General features: G+C 36.6%; 2 protein-coding genes across 5 annotated transcripts in view; both read right to left on the reverse strand.

Moving 5' to 3' along the window:
• The window catches only part of DYNC1H1 (dynein cytoplasmic 1 heavy chain 1), a 44719-nt gene extending 44308 nt beyond the window's left edge, over window positions 1–411 (reverse strand). The window contains exon 1 of the mRNA XM_021549636.3: window positions 94–411. Within this exon, the coding sequence (XP_021405311.1) occupies window positions 94–364 (271 nt within the window). The 5' untranslated portion in view covers window positions 365–411. The remainder of the gene's footprint in view (window positions 1–93) is intronic.
• Window positions 412–5156: 4745 nt separating this feature from the next.
• PPP2R5C (protein phosphatase 2 regulatory subunit B'gamma) overlaps window positions 5157–18039 on the reverse strand; it is a 75649-nt gene continuing 62766 nt past the window's right edge. For 3 of the 4 annotated variants that reach the window (XM_021549671.3, XM_077783961.1, XM_021549672.3), the window contains 6 exons: window positions 17313–17483; window positions 16635–16762; window positions 14951–15052; window positions 13006–13078; window positions 10634–10750; window positions 5157–7822 (listed from right to left, as the gene is read on the reverse strand). In XM_021549671.3, coding sequence (XP_021405346.1) covers window positions 7691–7822; window positions 10634–10750; window positions 13006–13078; window positions 14951–15052; window positions 16635–16762; window positions 17313–17483 — 723 coding nt within the window. In that variant the 3' untranslated portion in view covers window positions 5157–7690. Of the gene's footprint in view, window positions 7823–10633; window positions 10751–12853; window positions 13079–14950; window positions 15053–16634; window positions 16763–17312; window positions 17484–18039 lie in introns of those variants that run through there. The other variant, XM_021549673.3, reaches the window with a different exon arrangement.

Below are 18039 nucleotides of genomic sequence, written 5' to 3' on the forward strand. Positions count from 1 at the left end.
CGGCCGCGGCGCGCCCCTCCCACCCGCGGCAGGGCGGCGGCCGCGGCCGGCAGCGGCCATTTTGCCACCGCGGCGGCTCCGCTCCCGCCTTACCTTTGAGCGTGGAGCGCTCCACCAGCACCGTGTGGACCTGCGGGTCGGAGAGGAACTTGCGCATATGCTCCACGGCGCCCTTCTCCTCCAGCGCCGCTTCCAGCGCCGCCGGCGCCTCGCCGCCATCCTCCAGCAGCAGCGGCACCAGCTTGCGCAGGTGCTTCTGCAGCACCGACACGTCGGCCACGTTCTGCACCGCCGAGCCCGACACCTCCATGCCGCCTTCCTCGCCGCCGGGGCCGCCGCCCCCGCCGCCGCCGGAGTCGGACATGCCGAGGCAGAGGGACGCCGGCCGGCTCCGCGCTCCGCCCGCTCGGCCGCGCCCCGCCTGAGCCCGCCCGCCGCGCCGCGCGGGAGCCTGGGACGGGCGGCCCGCCCCGCCCCGCCCCGCCCCGCCGCTCCCCGCCGCCCGCTCGGAGCGGTTTGTCTCGGGAGAGACCTTACAGATTACCCGGTTCCAGCACGCCTCCCATAGGCAGCAGCACCTTCTACTAGACTAAGCTGCTCAGGGCTGCATCGAACATGGCCTAGAGCACTGTCAGGGATGGGCAGCCATAGCTTCTCTGGGAAACCCGTTTCAGAGCTTCGCCATCCTCGCTGTAAAGAACGTCCTCCTAATAGCCAATCTAAACCTGTTCTCTTTCAGTTTGACTCTATTCCCCTTGTTCTGTCACTAAATGTTCTTGTAAGAAGCTCCTCTGCGTCTTTTTTGTAAGCTCCTTTCAGTTACTGAAGGGTTCCCCGCAGGAAGCCCTTCCACAAGGGTTTGATCAGTGGTTTATTCTGGAAGGACAGGATGGGAGGTGAGCAAAAGGGAAAGGCAACAGCTTCCTGCTCACTGCCCTGGCAGCAGCACCCGGGAGAGATGTGTTCTGCTGCTGCCTCCTTACCCGGAAGATAAAGTAGGCCCGAGGCTCATTTATTCAAAGGAAAATAGTGTTTATTTCACGTGAAAAATTAACCCAGAAGCCATAAGGTCAGGTGGCAAAAATGACGTAGTCCCGGGAAGAAAGCAGCAGGCCAACTGCAAGGCTTCCTCAGTGAAATATCTCTGCTGCTTCCCATACCCAGCCCAGCCAGCTGTACTAATTACAGTTTAATCAATCTAGCACCCAAACCATTAATCCCAGTCTTTGGTGAGACTGCTTCCCAAAACCAAAGGACATACAAGGAGACAGGGACAAAGAGTACATCAGTGAGAAAGGGGATTTTATTAAAAATTAAATAATTTAAGAATTTAATTTTTAAAACCTCCTAAACATCTGTTACAGCTGCCACATCTCAATGTATGTTTGACTGATCAAGGTATTCGATGAGTTTAACTCACTGCTGCTGAGATGGACAATCTCACTCCTCCTTGCCCAAAATACTCCCCCAGTCCTGGCTGCCATTTGGAGGTGTCTGGGAGAGGGGAAGGGGCAGTGAAATTCCACAGTAACTCTACTGACTCCTCAAAAGCACACTCGGGATGGTGTGTGACCCACAGACTGAAACTCCCGTTTTTGCTCATATGGAGGTAGAAAAGGGAATGTTGTCCCCAAAAGAAAACAACCATACAAAACTGCATCTGAACCTCCTATGCATTTCCTCAATAGATACACAGGGAAATGCACAGAGAGCCCCAGGCCCAGGACCTGTTCAGATGTACTCCCCAAGAAGAAAGCTGGAATGGAATCCTGCCTAGCATAAAGACCTGATCTGTAAACCTCTAGACAAGTATAACTCATAATTAAAGTGTGTATGTCCAGATAGGACACCAGAAATCTGGAAAGCCCACCCACATATCCCAGCACCTCTATTTCTACCAAGGGAAAAAGGATGCCATGCTTAGGCAAGCTCCTAACGCATTTATGAGTCCGATTTAACTTTGAAAAAAACAGATTTCTTAAGTAACAAAAATCTCAAACATTCTTGTCTGGAAGACAAATTATATGTTCAGCAACTAAGTTTCAACTGCAAGCACCAAAACTAACAGAGGTGTTTGTTTTTGATGAATCTAACATATTTAAACCCCTCCCCTACCACCCCCTCCCCAGAAAGGTAATTTTTTTTAATGAAGAAAATTAGTGGTAGATACTTCCCTGAATACACTGTTCATAGAATGGTTACTGAGACAGTGTTTTAGATAACACTCACCTATTTCAAGTTTCTGAATCTAGTTTGCCCACACCATGTAATTCTTCTACATGCAGGTTGTTTCAGGATTGTTTCATATGAAAAAAAGTGCTAACTTTGCATGGCTGTCTGAATTCCAACAAGGCTATCCTGTACCTGGTCTTGGCTGACACCTTTCCAGGTTAAATTAACATTCTGGATGTGGAGATGTTCATTAAAAGGGTGTTGATAATATTCCTAAGCAATCTTGATATGTCTCAGGTGTAACTTGGCATCTCTTTGGAGGTGAGCTCAAGCAATGATTCCAAGTACTGGCATGCTCATTCTTCTGGAGCAGTCATCATCTGCTGTGCCAAACTGTCACAGAATTTCTGTAACTTGCAAAGGAAGATACAATATCTAACTGCTATAAAACTGTTGCCAGGATAAAATGCAAATAAGGAAGTAAGTAGAAGAAAGCAGGACAGGGATAGGAAATTAAATTTCAAGTAAATATTTATACATATTGTTGGTGACTTGTAGAAAAAGTAAAAACCCTTCAACAAGTCTCATTTTAATGTAGGTTTTAAAATCAGAAATGCTCCATGTGTAACAAGTGCTGAACTCTGATATCAAAGTGTTAGGCCACTTGCAACTAAAAGCCAGTGTAGGTAGAGACTTTGTATTTCTTTAATCACTTCATCCTTATCTACTGTGCCAAGGGGAGCAGGACGCAAAGGCAAATTCAGTTAAAGGAAATTGAAGCAGAGACATGATAAACTAATTTTTAACATAAGTTCTCTTTTGCAGTCAAAGCCTGCAGAGACAGAAAAGGCTTTACTTACTTGCTCAATAAGGGTGAAAAATAATTTGCCTTGATCTGGTTCTAGTTAATCATGTATGTCCTTTTCCTGAGCACACAGAAGGCCTGGCCCTTCTTACAGGAGTGAGAAGCCACTGATATCAGCCATCCAAAGGACAAGATGGCCAATATGACAGATCTCCCATATAATTTAACTAAAGACATGTATTTCAGAGAATCATAATGAAAATAGGACTTGTCAAGATACAAGATTTACTCCTAGCAAATGCAATACAATGTATGTAGAAAGAAAATACTTTTTGTAAGTTATCTCTAATCCTCTTGCATCTTTACTTCTAGTGACTGTACTAGAAAAATTACTATGGCAAGGTCTTCATGCTAGCATGAACTCTCCCAGGGTGGCTTTTTGGATCACAAAAAGGCCTAAAACAGCTCAAGGCGATTATGTGACTGCCCTCTCCCCTCCTCACCACAGGGTCAGTGCTTCCAAACCTTCCTGCGTGTGTGCAGAGCTCCCCGGGGCTGGAATGAATGCAGTCCCCGCGTGCCTGGCTCCAGCTGCAGCTGTGCTGCTCTTCCATGAGCTGAGGGAGGAATAATGCACTGCCTTCTTTCAGCTCCACAGTAAACTTTCCTTTGGGAATTTGTTCATACAAAATGTTTAACTACATCCAAGTTTTATTTCATAAAGTAAAGATAGCTCAAGCCAAGTCTCACTGAAAAGAAACTATAATCCAGGGAGACGGTGATATTGTAATTAGAATGGCATTTCTTAATTAGCTATACACAGTCTCCACAATCACTGCACACAGTAAGGACAAGATCCAAGGGGCAGAAGTGCTCCACTTTTAGGTGGGTGGCCCATAAAATGATCCACAAAATGGATAACCTGAAATCACAGCTATCTCCTGTAAGTACATTTGTGAGGTGCATAAAGCAAATGAACATATCTCCGAACACAAGCAATATGTGCTACACTAACACCTTCCTTTCCAATTCTACAAAGTTAAACCATGAAAATCAATGCCAAAAAAGGCTGCTGGTCAAAGCCCCTGAGACTAATTCCCTTAGAGGAAAAGGATTAAAGGTCATTTCCCTGAAAACGCTGGCAACTCACTGAGGTATTTATATGGAAAAAATGTCATCGCTCTCAGTATTTTAAAACATCGTATTTTGAAATGTATTCAACCCTGACTTCCAAAAGTGAATAACTGGATCCTCAGTAGTTTCAATATCTTGCTTTTAATTCATGATTTGATGAGTTTACTACTGAGCTCATGCAGAAAACTTTTTGACCTGACTTGTAACTCAAGTCTTACATTTGTAACTCAAGCCAATAGTGAGCTCTTGATCCTAGGCTCAACCCCCCAACTCCCCCAGTTACTGAATGTGAGCTTTATGTGAGTAATTTCCTTAGTTCTTTTTAAGATTTTTATGGATTCCAGAGGGAAGACAACTCATACTGCTGACTTTTGTTTTTCCCTATATTCTTGCCATCTGATTATGTATCAAGTACCACAGTATACTCCCAGATTTTAAGGCTAGTTTGCTTGAAGCCTGTCAATACAGAAATGTTACAGGGAAAAATACTATGGTATAAAAGATGCATTTTTTTGTATTTGTAGATTGGAATACTACCAAATTTTATTACTGATTGCTGTTCTACAAGTGAAGTCTGCTTTTTCAATCATCCCTGTTTTTTTATTCTACTTAATGGCCTTTGTTTTGGTCATAATTTTGTTTTGGTTTTGTGAAATTTATGAAGTTGATTTCTAGAGATGATTCTGCTAGCAGTGATAATCTGAACACATCCCCAAACACCTTGTGTTAAACTTAGTTTCATGATGAACAAGTAAAATTCACATGTTCTTTATTTGTCCATATAATACACCTTTTTTTTTTTAAAGTTTTAAAATTAGATAAAAGCATATTAAATGGTAGGTGTATGAAGTTCTTCAGAAACAATGCCAAAACAAAAAATTGAATTACAAAATGTTAAAAAATATGTAGGTACATTTGAACTTAACATTCCACTAACGTATAATGTTACAGATATTGTCTAATGAAAAATAATTGTGCCACTTACCTATTTTTGCTGTTTCTAGGAACTTTTTATTCTGTACATAGGACGATTCTGTACAAAATATGAAGTCTACATTTTTATTACTTATTACCATAAAACAAGGTACAATGTATGTACAATATTAAAATGAAGCCATACTAAAGCCACACTAAAAAGACACTTGTAATATTACTTTCGACATTCCTGATGTACAGGTGTAATTTTGGAAAATGGGGGAAGGTATCAGACAGAACTTTATGAAGAACAACAGTCACCAAAATTCTACTTTAATTTTTCTTTTTATTTTGGATGTATTAGTTTTAGAATTGTTTAGTACAAGATTATACGAAATATATAAATATTGATAACAAACATGCTAAACCATTAGTGATGGTAAGATTTTGGAATATTGCCTAAGCAAATGTTCGGTGACCCAAAATTTCAAATATGCCTTTATAAAGAACTTGAAGCATCTAAATTACCACAATACTTCCCTTTTTTTGGTGAGTGTTTATCTTCAATAAAGAATAAAAATAAAATCTAGACAGTGAAAGATGTTCTTATATGTTGAGTATCACACAATCAATCAAACACTGATATACAGTTGGGTTCCCCCACCCTTGGATAACATAAGAATAATTCCTTTCAGCAATCGCTTGCACAGACATACTGAACACCCAAAATCAAAGGTAACTGATAATCTACCAGCTAAAGATGGAAGTTCAAACAATGGTATATCAAAATACATAGGCGTTGCTTTACACAATTAAAAAAGCACCCTTTTTCCCTCAAAAGTAGAAGGCATCTTTAAACTGTTTTCATATAGTTTATCCTAATGGTAAAGCATTTTCTTTTTCAAGTTTTACAGGAAATGTTTTCAGACACAGTGGACATTCCACTTAAAGGTTGGGTTGGTCTTTAAATTTAGGTGTTGTAAGCCAATATTTACCACTCACAATTTTCTTCCAATAGACAATGTAACAAATTTTGGAAATTGAATGTTAAATGCATTGTTAAATGCAACCAACGAACAGCAGGCACTACATCTGCACAAGGTTACTATGAATGTCTGCTTGGAGCAATACTTTTTTTGTGGATGCAGGAGATGTTATACTTCCTTAAAAAGTAAAACAAAACTATTTTTAAAGAAGCCACGTTTTTTATCTCATTATGCATCAAGACATTAAACATTAAGTTATATCATGTTACTGCCAGAGACAAAAGAAACTAATCACCCATTTAGAATAGCAGAACACATTTCAAACAGCTTGTAAGCAGGATAAGTAAGTCAAAATACTGGCCACCCTGAGAGAAATCAAATATTGAAGACAAAGCACTATATTTTTAAAGAGATTTTCCTCCCGTGCTTTTCCATCTACAACAAAAAGCTCATTACATGCAAGTAATCTTGTGGAATATATAGCAGCATTTGAAGATCATCAGCAACTCAGATGCATTTTCAGTTCACTTGTGAGGTGTATTTGCAGCACATGTGCTCTTTACAACAACAACAAAAATATTTTCACTGTAAAATTATGGTCACTATCTCCTCAGCTCTTAGACTCATTTAAAAAGAAGCAGAATGGAATTCAAGAGTCTGTTCTTTTTTTTTTTTCCCTCTTTTTTTTTTTTTTTTTTTTTTAGTTTCAATAAGCCTACAATGTTGTGTTCATCTTTCAGATAAAAACTGATGCAACTGAAATCACACATAATATCTGCCACAGAATACTGAACTCCTAGAGCCCAAGAAAAATGCTGAGTATTAAATGCTCAGATAAGGGAGAAAACAGTGAAATAGTTATTTCATTGACTTGAAAAAAACTTAAAATGAAATTTTATATTCAATCTATTCCCAGTCATAGTAAACAAATTTTCATTTTAGGAAAAATTCTACCAGTTCTTATCTGGAATACTGGTGCCATATTATACACTAAAGACTGGAAGATATGGCTTTAAATATACATAAAGCATTAGGATGTGGTATATATAGATATATATATCTTTACCCTAAGTAAAAGAGAAATGAATTTACAGAATTCTTATAAAGGAATGATGACTGAGGATTGTCATGAATGTTACCAGTTTGTAAGCCATGTTTTATAATACGAAAGAATAATTGTATTTTCAAAACTGCTGGTATATAACAAGACAGCAATAATGTTGAAACAACTGTAAAGCTGAGAAATCCTAGAAAAAGTTTAATACTTATAGTTGAAAGAATTTTACTTCTGAAAACACGTTTATCATTAGTACCAACTATTGGTCATTCACTTATTTAGATGGAAAGATTTTATGGAACGCTTTTCTCAAATATGACTATAAAAGCTAAATATTATCAGCTAGTTGGTACTATGACAACACCTCCAGGACATTGTGTCCACTTGATTATAGTCAACCCAATATTCTGCAAATGGAACTGGGTAATTTACCATTGTTTGAACTATTAATCTTGAGCTGCATACTCTATTAAGTTATTGCCTACAGAAATGGGTTGAAGAAAGCTTTGACTTTGTGTGTAACTGATTGGTATGGCACAAAAAATTAAGTTCTACTGTAGAACTGAGTCCAGAAAAAAACCAAACAACTTTTCCTCCAAAATAATATTTCACTGTAATAGTTTAATGCCCATCATGTGATATTAATTCATCAGCTCTGCAATGTGATTCCAAGGCTTTCATGGTATAGATATCCTGAGGCAGTTCTGACTTGCGTCGCACAAGAGGACGATCTTTTTTCTGATCTTTTTGTGCCTGAAATAAAAATAGAACAAAGTTAGTCAAACACACTAATTACTAAACATTACTTAAAAGTACTTCTTGCACATCAGTATGCTGACTTACAGGAAGAGAAATAAAAAAGCATCTGGAAAAAAGTTTATCCTTTCTCCTCTTTACCCTACCATCTATGCAGTTTCAAGAGGAAAACTAGAAACAACTAGGAAATTCTAAGCTATTAACAATCATAACGTCACTACCATTTTACCAATGCTCTCTCAAAACCTGACAATATACCTAACAAAGTACCTTTAACTTTAGAGTGGTGTCTTTATGTATTTCCTGTATGTGTCTCGCCTACCCTAACTTGCTTGTTTATTTTTTTTTCTATAAACAACTCCTTATAAAAAAACTGCCTGGCTTTTACTTAGCCATTTATTTATTGGCATGTTCAAAGTTAGTAAGTCACAGTGGTCCAGTTTTATTGTGGCAGAGCATCCATTAAAAATGCTCACATAACTCTCACACAGAAAAAAAAATTCCTTATCTACTTTCCTCAGTCAATCACCTCTTCAGGAGAGACATTCTGCTGTATTGCCAGCCTCTGGCATAAAGCTTACTTACAATGAAACTATATAGATATTTACGTAGTTTCTCATTTCTGAAGTTTAATTTAAGAAACAAAACTGCCCCTTTGATTGCCTTTTTCTTTTTAATTGATAACTGTAGTAGCTCTTGTTTTAACATCAACTGCTGATGGTACTTAGCAAGGGATATATAATTGTCTGTCCAGTGTCCTCTCAAAGACTGATGCAGGAATGATGCTACCTAGCCTGACTTCTGCAATACTCTAATCCTTAACCAAATCTTTTCCTGCCTGGTGATCCAAACTTATCCATCCTCCTGCAGGCTTTGTTTAATAAGAATTCCTGATTTAAAACATTCTACTAACTCTGCTAAGACAGGATCTTTCTCTTTGAAAACCTGGCTTATACTCATTTAGTCATCTCACTTCTTGCACACTTTGTGAGCAAGGAAAGGGACGAAAGCATGCACTTGGAGAGACTGAGGAACACTTGAGCAGTTCCAACCCATGTTTCAGAATTTTGTTAGCAGTTTATTTTCCATTAGTTTATTTTTTTAAAGTTCTCACCTTCCTTTCAGTCGTGGGTGGTGGCAAATCAAGCTCATTCATAGGGTTATGACACACTAATTTTCCAGCTGGAATGCTACCAATGAAGCTGCATATAGCCCAAACTTTATAGCTCATGAAGTTGAATTCTTTGTAGAAAAGAAGGTAAGACCTAGATGAGGGTCCTTGGTTTTAGTCTGGGCTCACATTACTGTTTCTGCATTTTACATTGTATAATACTGGCCCAAATCCTCAAACTCTCCCAGCAGCTTGGAATGAGAATTTTGTTCTTTACTTCTTGTCCCAACTGCTAGCACAGAATTCTACTCTGGCTGCTTTTCTTCTAGAACTGATGCTGGAGCACTTAGACTTACGAAGTAGATATTTTAATGCTCTCTGGCCAGGACAGAAAGTGAACCATAGTCTCATAATAAACCCTGAGAAAATACTTAAGTGTTAGGAAACAGCACAGTCAAAAATGGACACCACTATGATAAACGCAACTCTAAAATTAGGCAGTACTCATTTTTCTAAATAATTTTGTATGCACCCTTCTCCACTAGAACTGGTTTTAGGTCTGAAGCAATTGAAAGAAGGCCCCCTTCTCCCTCATGTGGACCTGGCTAAGCTACCCAAGGCATGAAAAAAGGCAGAGGTTCAGAAAGTTTATGTAGCCCAGTGCTCCTCATTGACTAGCTCTATCCATTATTCCTATTCAGGGGAATACAACTCTTGTTCATTGCCCTGGAGAGGGATGTAATTCAGCCACCAAGATTTGTATGTAATGCACAGGGATCCATAACATATGTGTTTAAATAACAGCAATCCCTGAATGTGCCTTAGAGGTATTTCAGCATTTATTTAATTCCAACCTCCACCCAAAATATTATGTAACAAATAATAAGTAAACTATAATATTGCAGGATAATGACACTAAAATTTTAAGAAGTAATTTAGGAGTAGATAATTTACCAGTAATTTAGGAGTTTAGGTTGACCACATGCTTATTTTTACTAAATGTCTTACTGGATATACTGGTTCAAATTAACAGACTGTTTTTTTCTGGGTCCAATTCTCCAGTCTTAGACTTTGCTGGATTTAGACAGATTTATATTGAGCATTAACTAACGACGAAGGATGGAAATGACCTTGAGAGTCCTCGCCCTGCAGTGGGTAATGGAACCTGACAGATGGTAGACTGAGAAAGAAGACCCATGAGTGGGCAAGACACACAATTTACATATTTTTTTTAAACACAAGAGCTTCAACCACTATGAAGGCTCTGAATAACAAGCAAAAATATATAAAATATAATCAGATTCTAGTACTGACAAGCTTTTTTTATAAAAAATCAAAACCATTATATTGAGAAGAGACTAGAACAGGACATAGATTTTAGCTATAGCTCTCCCTATCCTTGAAGCATAATCATTGCTCTCATAATGATGCAAAAAGCTATTCCTAAGTGAAAATAAAAACAGTGTCTGAGAAGGAGAAACCTTAAAAGAGACTATGTACCAGATGCACAGGCATTAGAAACATAACACTATTTCTGGCTGCTAGACCATCATTCGAAAGTAGCAGCCCCGGTGAAGCGTATTACTATAGAACAAATGGTTATAGGGCTAAAAATACAAGCCAAGTTTATGAGTAACAGTCACCTACAGAAATTAATTAATAAATTGGAGCACTTTGCTATCTTCACAAGGCTTTACCTGACAAGCCTCTTCTTTCACTGTCTTTTTCAGCGTCTGCAAATCTTCAATTAAAGGCCCGTCTGTTTCCATTGCAACAGGACTGTTCAGCAAACTCGTGTCACTGTATGTTGGGTACTAATAAAATGCAAAATGTTAAAATAATCATTCTTAGTCATAATAACTAAATACTAGGAGTGTATATGAGCATTTGAATATGACTAGTTATTTGAGATTAACTTCAATATTATATGCTTCCAGAGACTAAGTAATAGATTTTAGAATTGAACTCCAGTACTTTCACACTTGGCAGAAATATCCTGCTGAAAAATGCAGTCAGCATTAAAAAAAAAAAGATGGTTTCTTATCTGAGACTCAATTTTAAAATACTCAGATTTTGTCAGTATTTCATGTCTTCCTTGGCAATCTGAATCTTTATTAACACATTGTCAAGTGCTCTGTGAACAATATAGTAATCCAAACAAAATCATTTTACTTGCTGATACAATTTTGTGTTGGAAGAAAAAATACACTGTTAAAAGACCAAATATACCTAATATACATTTAATATAATTTCAAAGCAAAATATTAAACTTTTCTGTCTTTGGAAAGAAAAACAATTATAAAGGTATTTTAGGAATTAAAAAACCCCAAAATCTTTGTTGTCCAGTAATCTCAACATGTCAGACCTTATTTTAATCCAGATAGGTGTATATAGTTTTAAATTCAGAACTTATTTACATGCACAGACTTTTTCATCAGTTTTTCCTCATAAGTTTTTTGGTATCTGAATGTACTAGTAACTTAATGCAAATGAGAATTGTTTTTTAAAAATCCCTAACAACAAGGATTTAGCAAATAAAATAATGATTTTAAATCTTAAATTTTACTTTTGTGTCACACAGAATCAGGAACAGCTCTGAACAACAAGAATCATCAGTTACTAGACAAACTAAAAAGTTAATAGACATTCCAGGAAAAAAGAAACTCCTAAAAATCCATTATCTAGAACACTAAAAGCATTTATATCTTTATGTCAATTCAGTGGAGCATTCAGTAATTTGTATTTTTAATTTCTTCCATATATTAGCTTTCTTCAAGCAAACTATGCAGAACATACTGTATACAGGTGGTGTAAACCAGTATCAGAAAATCTATTTACAAAATGCTCCTTAGAAAGAAAAGGAAATTGATCCTGTAGAACTCTGAATTTTTCTACAGCTCAATCCACTTATTTAGCTAAACAGGTAATACTCATAATTTGTGATAGCAAATGACCATGTATATCAATTACTCTTCAAGCAAGGTTTTTCTATGACTTAAGGCATTAGAAAAATGTTTGGTCACTCAAAGTCAATTATTGCATTCATATGAATAATCCTTTTAAATTAATTTAATTGATCTGTTGCCAACTGACATTTTATTAATTTTAATATATTTTACTTAAGCAGTTTAGTAATTGTTCCCTGGCAAATAATGCAAGAGAAAAAAAACATTTACAAATTTCCTCTTCTTAGAAGAAGAGATTACCTCATACTTTCTGTTTCAAAATAGCACTGAGATGAGAAAGTGTCCCACTTCTGTTTACACTACTTTAAACTCAGCTAGATGGTGTTGAAAATACACTGGACATTAAGTTTCCTTGCTACAGTGTAATAGAATTCTGGCTGTGAAGTAATTTAAATGTTTGGAGGTTTTTTGTTCATAGCAGAAAACCATATGATTGAGCTAAAAGAAAACGGGCAGCAAACTCCAAGCAAATGAAGGTGGTGGAGGGGGTGGGGGGGCACGCCAAACCATTTCCTTCTCCCATAATTTCAAAATCCAATGCATAGTCTAAAGACCTTTGTTTCATTATCATCATTTGAGTACATCATTAATGCTGGACAGGATGGTTCCTGCAGGAAAGACCTGAGGAGCAGGGTCACCAGCAGACCAGCCCAGTGCAAGTATGAGAACAAATGCACCAGACAAGAACACACAATATTAATCCATTTGACAAAAAGTCAAAATTCGCAGTTAGCAGAAAGATCTCTTTTTGTAATATATTGTTTGCAAAACAGCTTTTCAAGAGAAGCCAATGATGGCCCCTCTGTATTTTTCCATAATTTTGCACAATAACTTTTCAAACTGCAATACGGTATAAGTCCTATTATAAGGAAAGGAAAAAGTACTTCATATCATACTTTTCAGAAACCTTTTTTTTTTAAAAAAAAAAAAATTACTTGCACAAGAGAAAGGTTACAAATTTGAAAAGTACTTTTATTGTGTATCTTTCATAATACAATTGGTGAAATTCCTTTATTTCCATAATCAATCAGACCTGTTTTCCCCACTGATATTTAACAAAATTAGAGTATTTAAACATGATGATGTTAATCTTTTCTAAATACCTGGGGATTTGATTTGGCTAGATTTTCTATTTTAACCCATGCTTCTTCCCTTTCCTTCAATTTTAGCTTCTCTCTGGAAAAAAAAAATCATATAGAAGTAAAAGAATTCAACAAAATAAATTATTTAGCTATACCCGTTTGAGTCTACTGTCCAAAACACCACTGCTGACAGGATAATTTGCATCATATCAATACCCCATGATCTCAAATCGACATTAAAAGGGAAAAACCTCAAGATTTTCTCATAAAAGCAACAAACTGGCTGATACCAGTTTATCTTTAGCACACGTAGATTGTTACAAGTAAAAATTAAAACAGAAATAAATTTTGATCTAGTCTGAAAGCACATTATTGTTTTATTTCTAATATTAGAATGCTATATTGGTAAATAAGAAATTTATAACTAACCATGAAAAGGGCAGAGATTTTTACTTGTCAGCGCGATGGCTTCAGGTAATAGGTTAAAGGAAAAGGCACCAGAGACATTTTGAATTGAACTCTAACAGAGAAGTACCCAACAAAACCACACTCATTCTAGGGAATAGCAAGCCCAGAGGGATGACATAAATGCCCTTTTTTTTATTTTAATAAAATAGAAAAAGTTTGGGTTTTTTATGACTAATGCAATTTGAAAATGTAAAATCTAGGTTTGTTTTCTTTTTTCTTACAAATGAACATCTTGCAGAGACTAGAATGATCACCTGTCTTTGAAGGCTGATAGGATTTAAAAGAATTTTGAGCAAAGTGCTAAAAGTGTTCTCAGTGCACAGAGCAGATGATCCAAATGTCAAGAAAAAAAAGCAAGAGCAGTTACATCCAAGCACATACACAATTTGCCTCCAGCTCTCAATCAACTTAATTCAAGATGGGAGGCAGGAACCCTTTAACCATCCCCCTTTTCAATTCTGATGTGGCGGGAGATTTATTTTGGTTTTGTGTTGCTAGCTCATCGCTCAGCACTCTGCTTTAGTTCACGCTCGGAACATCACCCAAAAACGTTATAAAAATCAGAGGAGAAAAAATTTGATTTCTCATTTAAAAGGGGTTCCACTTAACTTGCAATCAGGCAAAAGAGAATTAGTCTTTATTTTGAAGAGTCAATGCTCATTATTTGTCATCTATAAACACACAAACCTTAAGAATTTGATACAGTACAAGATCATTTCTTCTTGAATTCTAGTAAGGAACTTCGAAACTTGGACAAATCAATCTACATTGAGAATCTGTACTACTTCCAGTATATCAGTTTAAAATAGGTGTCTAATTTGAACCACTATTTGAAAGAATCCCTGATTACTTTGAAATTTAAAATAAAATTCAAATCCACGTATTTTATATCCTGTTAGTGGGCAGATTTCCAGTAACTGCTTCCAGACCCTAAAATGAGACCCAAACCATTAATACTCCTGACTTCTCTATCTCATTTTAGCAAGATTCTTCCATCAAATAAAATCTGTACTAGACACCTGCACTACAGTACAGTAACAACTTGATTTCAGGTAACTTCTATAATAATATGAAGATATGCTAACACACAATGCAATGCTGAAAAATACTGGGAAAGTATTTTGGGACAAACTGAGTGACAACATGAAAGGAAGTAACACCGGGTAAATAAAGCATGCAAAATTAAACACAGGATGTGAACTAAACTGTTCAACAGATCCTCTATGCTGGGCTCCACCATGAGCAGTGTCCCTCTCAAAACTCAATTTTTTAAGAAGATGGTGACCCCAGAAGTATTAAGTCTAAGCCTAAGCCTACATGAGATGCCTTATTGTTAAGATTTACAATTCACATACAACAAGAAGTTTCAGCAAGTCAGCTTCAAGACTACTGGAATCAAATGGGCAACTTCCCACTAATGACACAGTGGTTTTTCAGAGCTAAAGCACTCTGAACAAATTACTCAAGAACAGACAGACACACTGACATGAAAACTTACTTCAGTTTTTCTGCTTTAAATTGCTGTGTGCAGTCATCGAACAGTTTTTGGTTCATCTCCATGAAGAGTTTCAGAGCATTGTATATCAAGCCATGTATTGTCCTATAAGTAAAACTTCTGGTTGAAACTCAGAGTACTTTAAACTTTGAAATCTACTTTTTCTGGTCAACAGTAGCCAATAGCCTACATAACTGGAAAATTACATTATTTCAGAATAAGTGGAAATAAAATAAATTCGTGGAAGTTTCAATTTACCCACAAGAGGCCTAACACAAGTACTAAAATTACCAACTTTGAATGCAGTTTTCCTACTCTGCAGTACTACTCATAACTTACACTTCTGAAATTTGAACTTCATTCTTAATACCACATGTATCAATACAGGCCTAGTTGTGAAATCTAGTACCTGACACTAATCCCTTAAGGGTTAGTAGAGAAAATGCAGTATGACATTAAAGATCTTGATGTAAGTAACTTACTGGCAACTGATAAATTGAAGAAAAAAAGAGTTAGTAATTAAAAGGAGTGCAAAAAAGACCCCATTCCTTTTGAAAACTGCCACACAGCAACAGCACTCAGTTCAACACAATCATGGCAGAACTCTTAAGAAATGTGTTAGAAAAGTAAAGTTGAAAACATCACAAAAATTACACAAAATCAATCTGCTTTATGAGGCACTTTTACAGATGAATTTACAGCTCCAGGCTATAATATACTGCTGCTCAAAAAGCAATCAATTAAATGATTACTTTCTATTGTATATGGAGTTACAAGTAAGAGTGCAGCTGTACTGGTAGCATGACTTTTACTCAGAATAAAATGAATGCATGACCTTGAAAGTCAGAAAAAATAACCAACAGCAAGCCACATTTACTATGTAGAACTGCATCACTGAATTGGAATTTTATTAATGAGTACATTATTTGTTACTGCTTGCACCCAGCGACAGTAAGCAACCACTTTAACATCACTTTATTTTCCATTTCTTTCCCAGTGTTTAATTGCAGACTGATTACTCATTCTTGGCCAGCCCATCAGCAGTCCTCAATTCACAGTTAGAGCCAGACTGGGATACTGTCACCATCCCAGCAGTTGCACAATAGCTCAAAGAAAGAAGCAATTTACAATGGAACAGCTGCAGAAGGGAGCTGACCAGAACTGTTTTCATGCGTAAGCACTACGTTATTGTGGGGGGAAAAGTGAAAATAATCAATGGAGAAAGAAGAAAAAAGCAATAAACAAATAAATAAACAAAAAAAGGGCAAACAATGAAAAACGAAAAAGAAAATAAAAAGAAAGGGAAATATGATCTGACCTACAAGATAGTTCACTAGAATGTCGAAGAAATGCAAATCAGCAAATAGGTTAGTGATCAGAAATCAAAGTTAGTCTTTAGAAATATCTGAACTACCGATGAATGCCAAATTTGCTCCATATTTATAGAAGAATGTCATGGATTAGATGCACTAAAACACTCTTTCTTTTTTAATTAAAAAAGGAAAAGCTATCTTCCACAGTTCTTAATACTTCCTAAAAATTTACAATAGTCTCTTTACCCAGCAACTTCAATGTCATAGAATAAACAGCTCAACACACTGTTAAACTAACAACTCACAGATGCAAACTCTTAAACCTACAACTACAGATAAGTGAAGAAGCAGAAATTTGTACAAGTGTTTCTTACTTATTCCAATGCGTCTTTGAATTCCGGTACAAGGATGGAAACATGATGGGCAAAATCTTTGCTGCATTATCACTAATTAAACTCATAATATATTCATTATTCCAGTAGTATAATGCTCGCTCTGCAACCTAAGAGAACATGAAAAAAGGAACACTTCTTCAATCTCTTACAGAGCAACTAATTATAACATTTGGCAAATATAAAGGAAAGGTGAGAAAAGTTGCAAATCAGACTTGGATTTTTTAGTGCTAATGAGAGTCATGGAGCTGATGGAGAGATGGAAAAGCTGCTTTTTACCTTGTCCCTACATGATTCAATCTATAACTCAAGAACTCTGAAATTCAAGCAAAGAAATACTTTCCAAAAGAACCAGTATTTGCAGAACTTGTATTACAAGTAATGAAATGCAAACACTATACTGAAAGGGTTCAAGTACTTCTGAAAACACCGAGTTTTTCAGCTGTTTTATGGTAAGCGTAACACCGAAGTGAATCATTCAACATGAATGCACATACTGCACTCTTGACAAGAAACAGTAAAATTAATGTTTGGATCCCTGCAACTTGACATAGAATTGAAGACTTCTTTGCAACAAATAAAATTCATTATGGTGAATAATACATTACAAGTCTGCTTTACAAAAATTCTGGTATCATTGTATATGCAGTAAATACAGACCTGAAAGTGTGGACTGGACACACATTTGGCTAGCTGTCTGAAGAGAGGTTCCATAACTTTAACAAATTCAGATGGCTCAATAACATCTAAAATTTCTTCTAGTTCATTTAAAAACATGACTTCTTTTGGACTGTGAGTCTTTGGCCAGTATTTCAGCAGTGCCATTACCACCTGTAGAGACAAAGACAAAATAATTTCATGATAATTTCCCTTTACATTGAACTCACTTATAATGCATTAATAAGTCTGGTAGTTAAGCAGAACACAAAACTCATGATTTCTTGTCCCATGCAACAGTAGTAATCAGACATGGTTCAGTGTCACAGAAATAACTGTCAATGGGTCTAAACTTGCTTCTTCAGAAAATGAAGTTATACATCTATAAGACATGTTCAAAAATAATAATCAAAACACTAGACAGAAAACCCAAGTATGAGAAAATCTACCTTAGTATGATCAAAGTGCAAATTTCCTATTACATTTTCAGGAAAACTACCTGCCACTTAAGTGACAGCAGCTTTAAATCTCTACCTTCTTGGGGATGTAATCCAAAACTCAAGCAATTAAGTTCTATCAACATATTTTAACAAAGTATTTATTATAAATGCCTGAATTGACAGGTCCCCAGCTACTCTAAGTATGTTGCTCTTAAACTTTGATTTGACTATTTTACTATAACCTTAGTCTTAACTTTCTTCATGATTAATAAATTATTTACCCAACTTGC

This window comes from Lonchura striata, chromosome 6 (assembly GCF_046129695.1).
Source record: "Lonchura striata isolate bLonStr1 chromosome 6, bLonStr1.mat, whole genome shotgun sequence".
Taxonomy (NCBI): Eukaryota; Metazoa; Chordata; class Aves; order Passeriformes; family Estrildidae; genus Lonchura; species Lonchura striata.